General features: G+C 42.8%; 1 protein-coding gene across 1 annotated transcript; it reads left to right on the forward strand.

Moving 5' to 3' along the window:
* Positions 1-282: 282 nt before the first annotated feature.
* Positions 283-11,943, forward strand: LOC140714714 (uncharacterized). The gene is made up of 4 exons (XM_073026211.1): positions 283-600; positions 4,774-4,915; positions 8,699-8,863; positions 9,646-11,943. The coding sequence occupies exons 1-4, from the start codon at positions 590-592 to the stop codon at positions 10,726-10,728; spliced, it is 1,401 nt and encodes a 466-aa protein (XP_072882312.1). The 5' UTR covers positions 283-589; the 3' UTR covers positions 10,729-11,943.
* Positions 11,944-13,284: the final 1,341 nt, after the last annotated feature.

A 13,284-nucleotide genomic window follows, 5' to 3' on the forward strand; every position in this document is an offset into this window, starting at 1 on the left:
TTACCACTTAATTTAGGGGTGACTGTGTTGTATTTCTGCCCTTGGCTGTCCAGTGGAAACCCATTCTACACCTAAAACAAAGTACTGCTGTGCATCTGAAATAAAGCGGTCACCATGCACCTGTGAAGGGAGTTCTAATGGCCGGCCACTCTGGTGAAACATGAATTGAATCCTCGCTTTAAGATCCTGACTTGCCGAGTGTTTCCAGGATCCTGGTTTATTATTCTTTATCCACCGTAATCTTTCATAATCTTCAACAAATCTGCGCCGGGTCCCTTTTAAGTTGAAATCCCAGCGTCTTCAATTTCTTCGCGGTTCTGCTGTTGTTGCAGTAACCGGACATGCTTGGCTGTGTTGAGAGGCTGACCCCACTGACTGGGAGTGAATCCCGTTCTGCTGCCTCCGGCTCCGGCTCCGGCTCCGGTGATTGTAAGTTGCCTGGAGAGAGGGGCGGACGCTGGGCACCAGACCGGGAGTGAATTCGGTTTGTATTGCTGGGTGGCTCGAAATGATGCCTTCCTAGTTGAAACTGCACCAGCCTACCCGGGTGAGCCGGAGGAAAAGGAGCAAAGCGTGTATTTCTGAGGAGATGCATGCAAGGTCTGTAATCCTGCCCTGACACCTGTCAATTATGACACTCCGATGTCATTGGTTCGACATAACATCCTGGCAACACCTAGGTTCCGTTTCGTGCTTTGCACAAACTTACCCAAGAAACAAAGCACCTAAGGAAAAGGATGTAATTATTGCTCAGGCTGGAGTAAATGGCTGGATTTTTTTTTAGCGTTTTACTACTTGCCATTGCTACCGCCCCCCTCTCCCCACCCCGCAGCCACAAGTGGCTGGGTTCCCAATTTCTATCCTCTAAAGACCGAAGGTCAGAATAAAACTCTGCTGCCTGTACCCCAACGTGCACAAAGGGCCATTCATCTGTCTCGCCAGTTTTATAATTCTCCTAAGTCTCGCTCCTTAGTCTCCAGCAACCCTTGCAACGCTCAATCATGCAATATTGTCAGACTTTAGCTACCAGGGGTCCAGACTCTGGCTCCCTATTCTTCAAAACCCTCCTTAAAATCTTCCCCTTTAGACCAACAGTTTGATCTTCTACCTGAACATCTCGGTGGTGGGGTGGAGATATGTATCTTCCAAAGGAGGTGGAAGGCACTCCTACCCTCAACCCCCGCCCACTGCTAGTCTGCAGGTCACCCTTGGGCAAGGTATTCTTAACCCCCCCCCCCCCGCAAATCAGGGTGATCAGAAGCCTTGGGAGCAGCTAGTGCGTATCACAAGTCCTGGTTATGTAACCACTGATGCCAGACAGAAAATCTTTGAAGAGAATTGGTATGGTTGGGGTCACCTGTCTTGTAAAGACACTGCCCAGAAGAAGGCAATGACATACCACTATTGTAGAAAAAAATTGCCAAGAACAATCATGGTCATAAAGATCATGATCGCCCACATCATACATGACACATAATGATGATGATGGCCTGAATACCAGTTTGTGGGGCAATGCCAAAAGTTATTAAAGTTCTGTAAAGATGCTTGGGTCGCTTTGCTGCTTTGAAGAAGCAGCGGATGGTTTTGTGAAGTTGTTGCATTTGATTTGATGTCGAGATAGAAAGGCTACAGAGTATTTGGTTGAAGGATCGGGTACTATTTCTAGGGACTCTTGGGTAGTTTGGACTACCATCCCTGATAACGAGCATAGCCTGGCCAATAGCATGCCGAAAAGCAGGTCCTCCAACCTGACTGCAACCTCTGCACTGGACAACCGAAGGGAAGGAGCAGGAGGTAGAAGTGCAGCCAGAGCGAGGAGAAGCTCCACATCATGGAATCTTCAGCATGCTTGCCGCTGGTGAAGAGTTTACTCATTCTCTTCATGACCCTGTGCATTTCCTCCAGGTGCTTGGATTTCCTCCTGCATCCCAAAGGTGTGTGGATCTGTGAACCAGATACTGTAAATTACCCAGGATGGAATAATGGCCACGGAGTTAATAGGGCTGCTTGATTGATTAAAAGCTTCCTCAGATCCTCCTCACTTTCAGCCATTAGAGTAGTATCGTCTGCATATCTGAGATTGTTAATATTTTGTCCAGCAATTTTGATTCCACCATTCGAGTCCATTAGACCAGTGTTCCTCATGATGTGTTCAGCATATAGATTAAATAAGTAGGGTGACAGAATGCAGCCTTGTCGTACTCCTTTCCCAATCTTGAACCAGTTTGTTGTTTCGTGTTCAGTTCTAACTGTTGCTTCTTGATCTTCATACAAGTTTCTGATAAGGAGGATCAGATGTCCAGGTATCCTCATTTCTTTAAGGATTTGCCATAGTTTATTGTGGTCCACACTGTTGAAGGCTTTAGAGTAGTCAATAAAACATAGATAAATACTTTTCTGGAATTCCCTCGATATCTTCATTATCCAGAGTAGGTTAGCAATTTGGTCTCTAGTGCCTCTGCCTCTTCTAAAAGCAGCTTGTACATCTGGCAGTTATCGCTCCATTATTGCTGCAGTCCTGCTTGCATGATCTTTAACATTACCTTGCTAGCATGTGAAATTAGTGAAATCATTCGGTAATTTGAACATTTCTTTACATTTCCTTTCTTGGGAACTGGGATATAAACTGATCTTTAACACTCTAAAGGCCATTATTGCGTTTTCCACCTGCCGGCAAATTGCATGCAACACTTTTACAGCATCATCTTTTAAGGTTTTAAACAATTCAACTGAAATCCTGTCACATCCTTATTATTGGCAATGTTTTCTACCGCCTATTCGACTTCACTTTCCAGAATGTCCGGCTCTAGATTGATGAGGGAGTCATTGCAGGTGTCTTTGCTGTTGGGATATTTCCTGTATTCCTGCCATCTCTTTCTGATGTCTTCTGCTTCTGTAAGGTCCTTTCCTTCTTTGTCTTTTACTATACTCATTTTTGCATGAGATGTTCCTTCGATTTCTGAAATCTTCTTGAATAGATCTCTTGTTTTTCCAATTCTGTTGGCTTCTTCAGCTTCTTTGCATTGCATCACTGCTTTAAGTAAATTTCCTTATCTTTCCTTGCTATCTTCTTGAACTTTGCATTCGGTTAGAGGTATTTGTTCCAATCTCCAATCTCCAGCGATCTTCTCTTCGCCGCTCAGCCACTTGTAGAGCCTCTGCAGAAACCCATTGTGCTTTCCTGGCCTTCTTTTTGTTTGCAATATTTTTTGTTGCCACCTCTTGCATAATGCTCCTTACTTCCATCCATAGTTCTTCTAGCTTTCTCTCTACCAGGTTTCATCCATTGAATCTGACCTCCACCTCCATGGCATATTCTTGGGAAGGAAGTGGAAGCAATGATGGATCTTCTCTTCTTCGGTTCAAAGATTTCTGCAGATTTAACGGCGCTTACTTCTGGGGAGGGCAGCAATGGCAAATTTAGATAAAATACTGAAGAGCAGAGACATAACATTGCCCATGAAGATCTGTATTGTCAAGTCAATGGTATTTCCAGTTGTGATGTATGGCTGTGAGAGCTGGACTATTAGTAAGGCAGAATACAAAAGAATCAACGTCTATGTACTTGGATGTTGGTGGAAAGTGTTAAGAGTTTGTTGGATAGCAAGAAGATCCAACAAGTCAATACTTGAAGAAATACAGTCAGACTGATCACTAGGAGGCTTGATTATGAGACAAAAGCTCAAATATTTTGGCCACATCTTGGGAAGATAGGATTCCTTGGAGAAGACTCTTGTGTTAGGTAAACAGAAGGTAAAAGAAGGAGAGGCTGACAGAGGCTACAATGGATAGATAATATTACTCAGACAACGTGTATGACCTTGGGGCATCTTAGAGAGGCAATTTCCAACAAGAAGGCTTGGTGTGCAGGAGATCATGAGGTCATGAAGAGTTGGACTCGACATAACAACTGAGCAACAACAAAGAGTAATGACCAAGACGATCAACAAGGAACCGATGGGCGTGGGTGAGGAGAATGAATTACCAATAAAGAAAGAGGAATGGGAATCAAATTCAAAAACCTGCTGTAAGTCCGAAATAAAAGCGGAAACTGCTGAAAACGCCCAGTGGATCAGACTGCATCTGTGGAAAGAGAAACAGAGTGAATGTTTCAGCTTGAAGAAGTCTGTTCCCAATTTTGTGTATAAAATTTTCTGTTAATTTGACATCGTTGATTGTGCCCCCTTTGTCACCCAGGCTCAGTTTCCCAGTTGGTAATCTTTATCGCTCTCAGCACCTGAGGTTTAAGTACAATGAGTGGCAAACTAATGTCCAGTTTCTTGTGGGCAGCACAGTGGAGTAGCAGGAAGAGCTGCTGCCTTCCAACTCCAGTGACTAGGTTTGAACCTGATTTCCAGAGTGTGTGGAGTTTGCACATTCTCTCCCTGGGCACATGGTTTTCCTCTGGGTGTTCTGGTCTGCATCCACATCCTAGAGACAACATACAGGTTACTTGGCCCTGAGTAGACAGTTGGCAGCAAAATCAAGAGGGGCTTGATATGAGAGAGAATATGTTACAGGATATTAAGTGGAGGCATAGGATTGATAGGAATTCTCTGACAGCTGGCATCTTGGGCCAAATGACTATCTTCAATGTCATAATAAAATATTATTCTGAGAAAATGACTATGAATAATTGTGCGTATGCACTGATTAAAATTTTATCTTCCTAGGAAGTTGATTTCATTGATACTTTTCAAGAAGCACTTTCTAAATAAACCTCCTGACTCCGCGCCACCAGTGAATTTAATATACGCAATGTTTTTTGTGCAGAATGGAGAGCTACGAAGAGTTCTGCAAAGCTCGTCTTGATCAAATCAAAGCCAAGGTCATGATGGAGGAAGGTTCGCTGCCAGCAGCAAGCTCCAGAGACTCTTTGATTCGGTTCCATGGTGTCGCCATACTTTCACCAATGGCAAGTGATCATGGGCTTGCCATGAGGTTAAATTAGTTCCTTGTTTATTTGTAGATTTAATTGACTTGTGTTCAGAAATGTTTGATTGCAGTGTTATTATCTTATTATAATCATGAATAACAAGATGTTTGAAATAAAGAGAATATTTGTCATTTTATTTAAAAGTTACAGTAATTCCCTGCTACCTAGTACTATAAGACATAAGAGCTGAATCAGGCTATTCAGCCCATTGAGTCTGGTCAGCCAATCAATCATGGCTGTTTTTTTCAACTCCATTCTTCCATCTTCTCTCCATAACTCTGAACCCCTTTACCAATCAAGAACCTATCAATTTCTGCCTTACGTACACCCAAATAAATTAGCCTCCACTGCCTTCTGTAGCAGCAAATTTGACAAATTCCCTAATTTCTAACTGAAGGAACTCCTCATCTCAGTTTTAAAGGGACATCTCTTTATTATGCGGCTGTGCCCACTGATTATCGACTGTCATACTAATGGAAGCATCCTCTCCTTGTCCACCCTGTCTAGATCTTTCAATATCCAGTAGGTTCCAATTCTGAATTCCAATGTGCACAAGCCCTGAGATAATCAAATGTTCCTCATTGGTTATGCCTTTCATTCTTGTAACTCCTCTCTGAATCCTCTTCAGGGCCAGTACATCTTTCCTCAGATACATGTCCAAAATCGCTCACAACATTTCAAATGCTTCAGCAAGCCTCGGCAACACATCCTTGCTTTCGTGTTCTAGCCCTCTCGAAATGAATGCTAACATTGCACTTGTCTTCTTTACCACTGACCAAACCTGCAAGTTAACTTGAAGGGAATCCTGAATCTTTCCGTCTCCAATTTCTGAATTCTTCCCCCATTTAGAAAATCGGCCCCGGTCTTTATTATCCCTACCAGATTCAGGTTTCTTTATCACATGTGCATTGAAGCGTACAGTAAAATGCGTACTTTGCGTTAACAACCAGCACACCCAACGGCACCCATGTGTCGTCACAAGTTCCAGCACGAACATAGCATGCCCACCATGCTTGGCAGAACAACACAGCACACAACAAAACAGAACGTACTGCAACAAAGCAGCTTCCCTGAGGACAAACTATTCACTGCAATTTTCCCTCTGCAGCCCAGCCTCAAATGGAACAAAAGGGTGTGTTTGCTCATCATTTTCTTTTACTTCTGTGTGTATTTTAAGCTCTTTTACCTTTACGGTTTAGCTTCAAGTTTTCAAATGGTCTTAACAGATTTTGAATGTCTAAAAAATGTATGAGGACAGCACAGTTAGTGTAACAGTATTACGGTGCCAATGGCCCGGGTTCAATCATGCCACCATTAAGGAGCTTGTACATCCTCTCCACGACCGTGTGTGTCTCCTCCCATATTCCAAAGTCATATGGATTAGGGTTAGCAAATTGTGGACATGCTGTGTTAGCGACACTGCCCCCAACACATCCTTGATAGAAGACGCAAACAACGCATTTCACTGTAGTGTCGATGTTTTCATGTACTTGGGACAAATAAAGCTAATCTTTACGAACAGAAAAGAATCTTGATGATTTTCAGAAACATCGGGGCCTGACAAATTTTAATCATCTTTGAGGACATAAGACCATAAGATATAGGAGCAGAAGTAGGCCATTTGGCCCATCCATTCTGCTCTGCCATTCAATCATTGATGAGAACACTGTATTAGATAGCACAGGTACTTGCTGAGGTAGAGCCAGTTGTCTCTTTAGCTTTTGGTTGTCGGAAGAAAATTTATTTAGACATTGCTGTCTGCAGCAGGTGTTTTGCTCTAGATTGTGAAATCTAGCCCGTTGATTAATTTTATTAACTTTTCAGAATCTAGGTGCTCCTGGCAGAAGAGTACTTGTTACTCATCCCAAATTGTCCTCATCCTTGATCTCCTGCACTATCTCTTGTGAATGTGTTCTCACTGTGCTGTTGAGTAGGAGCTTCCAGGATTTAGACCCAGTAAAGGAACAATGATCTCTTTCCAAATCAAGATGGCATTTTCAAGATGGCCGTCAAGAGGGGAACCTGCAGCTGATGGTGTTTCCATGCAACAGTTGCCCGTCTGGCTGATGACAGGGGTTGTGGAATTAGAAGGGACCATCAAATACTAATGACTGGCTGTAAAGATAAATACTTACTGTCTGATACAGAAATAAACTTAGGAGAAAGGGCAGCAGAATGGTTTAGGAAGTAGAGTGATAGTCTCACAGCTCCTGCATCTCAGGTGCAGTCCTGACCTCCCCGTTGCTGTCTGTGTGGAGTTTGCATGTTCCTTTTGAATGGAGGTCGGTGACCAGTGGTGTTCTGCAGGTATCTGTTCTGAGACCACTCTTCCTTGTGATTTTTATAAATGACCTGGATGAAGAAGTAGAAGGGTGGGTTAGTAAGTTGGCTGATGACACAAAGGTTGGGGGTGTTGTGGATAGTCTGGAGGGTTGTCAGGGGTTACAGCAGGACATCGATAGGATGCAAAACTGGGCTGAGAAGTGGTAGATGGACTTCAACCCAGGTAAGTGTGAAGTGGTTCATTTTGGTAGGTCAAATTTGAGGACAGAATATAATGTTAATGGTAAGACTCTTGGCAGTGTGGAGGATCTGAGAGATCTTGGAGTCTGTGTCCATAGGACACTCAAAGCTGCTGCGCAGGTTGACTCTGTGGTTAAGAAGGCATACGGTTCATTGGCCTTCATCAACAGTGGGATTGAGTTCAAGAGCTGTGAGGTAATGTTACAGCTGTATAAGACCTTGGTCAGACCCCACTTGGAGTACTGTGTTCACTTCTGGTCACCTCACTACAGGAAGGATGTGGATACTAGAGAGAGAGTGCAGAGGAGATTTGCAATAATGTTGCTTGGATTGGAGGGTGTACCTTATGAGAATAGTTTGAATGAATGTGGCCTTTTCTCCTTGGAGTGACAGAGGATGAGAGGTGATCTGAGGGAGGTGCATAAGATGATGAGGGGCATTATGAGGGTGTGTGGATAGCCAGAGGCTTTTTCCAGGGGCTGAAATGGCTAACATGAGGGCGCACAGTTTTAAGTTTGCTTGGAAGTAAGTACAAGGGGGATGTCAGAGATAAGTTTTTCACACAGAGAGTGGTGGGTTCATGGAATGCACTACTGGCAGCAGTGGTGGAAGCAGATACAACAGGGTCTTTTAAGAGCCCCTTAGATAGGTACATGGAGCTTAGAAAAATAGAGGGCTATTGTGCTGGGGAAAAGCTAGGCAGTTTCTAGAGTAAGTTACATGGTTGGCATGACATTGTGGGCTGAAGGGCCTGTAATGTGCTGTAGATTTCTATGTTCCTCGATTATGGGGATTTCGTCCAGGTGCTCCATTTTCCTTCATATGTATATTGGTAAGTTATGACTTGCCCCTCAAGTTTAGGTAAGTGGTAGGTTATTAGGGAGAGGGGGAGATAATGGCAGTATAGAGTGAATGCTACATGGAGAATTTGTGGGAGGGGTGAAGTGGTGTCTGATATGTACTTTTTATTTTTACTTAGGGATACAGTACAGGGACAGGCCCTTCTGGCCCATGAGCCCTTGCCACCATGTGACCAATTGACGTACCAACCCTTGCGTTTTTGGACTGTGCGAGTAAAGCGAGAGAACCCAAAGGAAACCCACATGATCACGGGGAGAATGTATAAACTCCTTACAGACAGCAGCGGGAATTGAACCCAGGTCGCTCGCATTACGCTGACTGCCATGCTGCTGTGCGGCCATGCAGAGACATCAATCACATCATACTAATTCCTTCCAGCTTTCCTCAGAACAAAAGAAAGAGATGCGCGAATATCAGATGAAATCCAGGAACCTCAGTGAGACCTCAAACGAAAAACTGCCTGAAACGCAAAGAAGTACACTGATACGGAACGTGCATGCACCATCCAACAGGGAAGCATGCAAGCTGGTTTGTAGTTTGCCGGTGAGGCCTTTTTGTTTGTTATTTAAATCGACTAGGTAGAAGGTATGTTTAACAAAGTCTGTGAATACTGAATTCATTGAAGGCACTGTAGATGCCTGTACTCACTAATGTTAGCATGGGCAAAGCAGTGTTGACGGATATGGCCTTGCAGTGTTTCCAGGGATGGAAGGTTTGTTGCATGAGGACATACTGAGTGAGTTAGGCCTCTGCTTTCTGAAGTTAGAAGAGCAAGAAGGAATCTCACTGAACATAAATGGCGTGCTGTATGCCATATTTATCTATGGACTTGCCATTATCTGTAAACTTTGCTCATTTTCCCTTCCAGGAAGCATGCAAGACCTGTTTGAAACATGTCTTATAATTTGTTTTAGATGGAATGCTTTTATTCTCTCCCAGGGTAGAGACCCTTTCGCACTGTACATGCCTGGCCATGGAGGAGCACTCCTCCAGCTCTGAGCTATGACTGAGCCTAGTTAATAGTTTTGTTTTAGTCACACAAAGAGTGAAAAATTGATGAAATTTGGGGATATTATTCATTTCCATGCCTGTTGGTTTGCATGCATAGTTTGTCTGTCTGTATCTACTTATCTGTTAATCTATTGCATAGACTTCTTTTGCACATCGTTTGTTTATCGGACTTTGTGTGTGGTTGTTCATGGATTCTATTGTGTTTCTCCGTTCTGTTGTGAATGCCTGCAAGAAAACAAATCTCAAATAGTATATTATAACATATATGAATTTATTTTGACTTGACTTGAATAACTGAGCCTAACTTTGCCCAGGTCACTGATGAGATTGGAGAAGCATGCTCAACAAACGTTGAGAGAGATCCTGTAAAAATGACCTCTGACCTGATTAAAATAAAGTCGGGTATTTCAAAATACCACATCGGATCTTCCTGCTTGGATCAACTGGCGAGGAAGGGTCCAAGGGTCAGCAGTAGCAAAAGTAGTGAACCTGAATCAGGTGGCTTTCAAAGGATAGCTGATCGTGCTCTTCGAACTGTCACCGTACGTAAAACAAAAAGGGCAAAACATAAAGCAACCAGTTCAAAAGAAGCACATGTACGTCGGGTTCAGAGCGACGACTCTGAAGTAATACCCAGGGACAATGAAACTAGTGGTGCTAACTTGAATCTCTTCCATCTTGCTGCTAAGGAGATCAGCCTGAATGGGGATTCACCTTCGGAAACAATTGCACCCAGCCTGCAGAGCTTATTGAAAAAATCAAGAGAGTATCGAGATAAGCAGAGACAACAAAAACTGCAGAAGAGTTTACATTTCAAAGGGGAAGCTGTAAAGCTTTCTGATAAGGAAGTTATTTTATGTGCAAGTGAAGTTTGCAAAAATACCAGGGAAAGAAGAACTGACTTAGGAAACTTTATGCCGCAGAACACCTTATTAAACCCTGATCCATCTCTGTCATCTGCTTCCTCATTGCCTTTTAATCCTGTTTCCAAACACAATTATATTTCAGCAGCCAGGAATGTGAGCCCTGCAAAAACAGCTGAATTGTTGTCCTACTGTGACACCCTATCCGAGGAGAATAAAAACGACAAAAGAAATGATGTTGATCTAATTAGTAAACTTAAAGTTTATTGCTTTAATAAAGAACAGCCTAAAGGAAAGAATACAAGTTCCTGCTCCAAGAGAATTCCAGTCTGTTCCGACTCTGGAGGTCAACTATCCCAGTGTCAGAAGGGAGGGAAGCAGGTGAACCACTCACTAAGAAGCCACAATAGAGGTTTCATGGTTCCCAACATAGCTCTGAGTGAAAGTCCAGTATTGTCAAGAAAGTGGACCCGTTCTTCACAGAAGCTGCTTGTAAATGTCCCATTCGATATGGGCAGTGAAATAATTGAATAGAAGGGCTGTAGGTCAGATTCGTCCAGAGATCGACCACAAACCAACCAATCTCAGTGACTGGACATCACTGAACTGGAAGTGAACTTGGATAGTCTGAAAACTTGGATAACAGGTTTGGAAACTCCATTATCTTCATCCTGCAATGTGACAATGAATGAACAGTTAACTGAATGGTAAGGCAACTGCTTTGTGGACAAACCGGGACTCTTTCGACATCAAGTGCACACAGAAGAAATGTGGAATTTCTGACAGTAGCTGGACTAATTTGGAATAACGATGCTGATTTGGGTTCCCACCAAGTGAAGATTCAACCCCACAAGCTGTTAATAGTGCACTGGCTACATTTCAGTCCAATGCAGGATTTACAAAAAACAAACTACAACAGTTATTTGTACAAAATTCTCCCAGTGTGTCAGCCCTTCAGATGGGAAATCTAAGGCTTACTTTTTCTAGAAGAGTAAGGAATCCGTCAACTAATAAATTCTCAAGTGTGGATTTAAACTTATTTTTGGACACAAAATTTTAAGTTAATTCAGGAGACGGATAATACAAAACTCAAGGACTCTCCAGAAGCTGGACCAAATATATTAGATCACAGAGTCAAGTGAAAATTAATGATGGACAGTGCCAGTAATGACAGGAACAGAAGTCCACTGCCCTGATGCCGAGATGCTCTAAAATATTGTGGCGAGCATTCGGTCTGTGATGACAGATGAGAAAAGCTCGTTTAACTTGACAGACGTTTTTATTGCGACAAGCACAAAAACAGACCGAGGGAGAACGTAGTCACATACAGATGGGGGAAGTGATTATTACACAGTCCGGTTACAGTCAGAGGGACCCACAAATACACAAGCGAATAACTGTATAACCCAAGCTAAAGTGTAACAAACAAACTGGAACATCCCACCATAAACCCACAAAAGCATTTAAAATCAAGAACAATACTAGCGCTGGCCACTAGGAACGCTGGTGTGGGTTGTCAACTACCCCCAGAGTACCACAACATAATTACCTTTATGTAACTGGAATATTTATGTATCTCTAAGATAAAAGAACTTTAGTTACATGATACTGGAGAAAAGTTATTGACATAGAAACAATTTTGATAGAATGGGAAAAAAGTGACCTCACATTCTTTTGTATTTAATATCTTTCTCAGATGTTTAATAATGCATATTGTATTTTTAATTTATCATTGGGCTAATAAATGATTTAAATATCACCACAATCTTTTGTTGTTACTGGAAGATTTTTCTCAACTTCAACTGCAGAATTGTACACATCAAAAAAAATCTTGTTTAATTCACAGAGAGCCTTGTGCTGTGAGGATGGTTTTCTTTGAGGTGATCCATTAAATGCCTCTGCTTCCATTCTGGGTAAATCCAACACCTTGAGCAGGATGTCAGGTTTGATAAAAGACCATAAGATATTAGAGTTGAATTAGGCCATTTGGCCCATCGAGTGTGCTCTGCCAGTTCATCCTGGCTGATCGATTTTCCCTCTTAGCCCCAATCTCCTGCCTTCTCCCCATATCCCTTCATGCCCTAACCAATCAAGAATCTATCAACCTCTGCCTTAAATATACATAAAGACTTGGCCTCCACTGCTGCCTGTGGCAAAGAAATTCTTCCTCATCTCCATTCTAAAAGGATGCCCCTCAATTCTGAGGCTGTGTCCTATGGGCTTAGACTCTCCCACCATAGGAAACAAACATCCTCTCCACATCCAATCTATAAAGGCCTCTCACCATTCGACAGGTTTCAGTGAGGTCATCCCTCATTCTTCTGAATTCTGGTGAATACAGGCCCAGAGCCATCAAACGCTCTTCATAGGACAAGCCATTCAATCCTGGAATAATTTTCATGAGCCTCTTTTGAACTCCCTCCGGTTTTAGCATATCCTTTCTAAGATAAGGGGCTCACAATACTCCAAGTGATGCCTCACCAGTGCTTTGTAAAGCCTCAACATATTACATCCTTGCTTTCATATTCTGTCCTCGTGAAATGAATGCTAACATTGTATTTGCCTTCCTCACCATAGACTCAGCCTGCAAATTAACCTCTAGGAAATCCTGCACAAGGACTCCCATGTCCTTTTGCACCTCAGTTTTTTGTATTTTCTCTCCATTTAGAAAATAGTCAACCCTTTCATTTCTTCTACCACAGTGCATGACCATAACTTCCTGATACAGTACTGTATTCCATCTGCCACTTCCTTGCCCCTTCTCCTAATCTGTCTAAGTCCTTCTGTAGCCTCTTTACTTCCTTAAAACCACCTGCCCCTTCACCCATCTTCATATCACCTGCAAATTTTGCTACAAAGCCATCAATTCCATCATCCAAATCATTGACATATAACCTAAGAAGAATCGATCCCAACACAGACCCCTGTAGAACACCACTAGTCATTGACAGCCAACCAGAAAAGGCTCCCTTTATTCCCACTCTTTGCCTCCTGCCAATCAGCCACTGCATTATCCATGCTAGAACCTTTCCTGTAATACCATGGGCTTGTAGCTTGTTAAGCAGCCTCATGTGAGGCACCTTGTCAAAG

The sequence above is a fragment of the Hemitrygon akajei genome, chromosome 22, assembly GCF_048418815.1.
Source record: "Hemitrygon akajei chromosome 22, sHemAka1.3, whole genome shotgun sequence".
Classification (NCBI taxonomy): Eukaryota; Metazoa; Chordata; class Chondrichthyes; order Myliobatiformes; family Dasyatidae; genus Hemitrygon; species Hemitrygon akajei.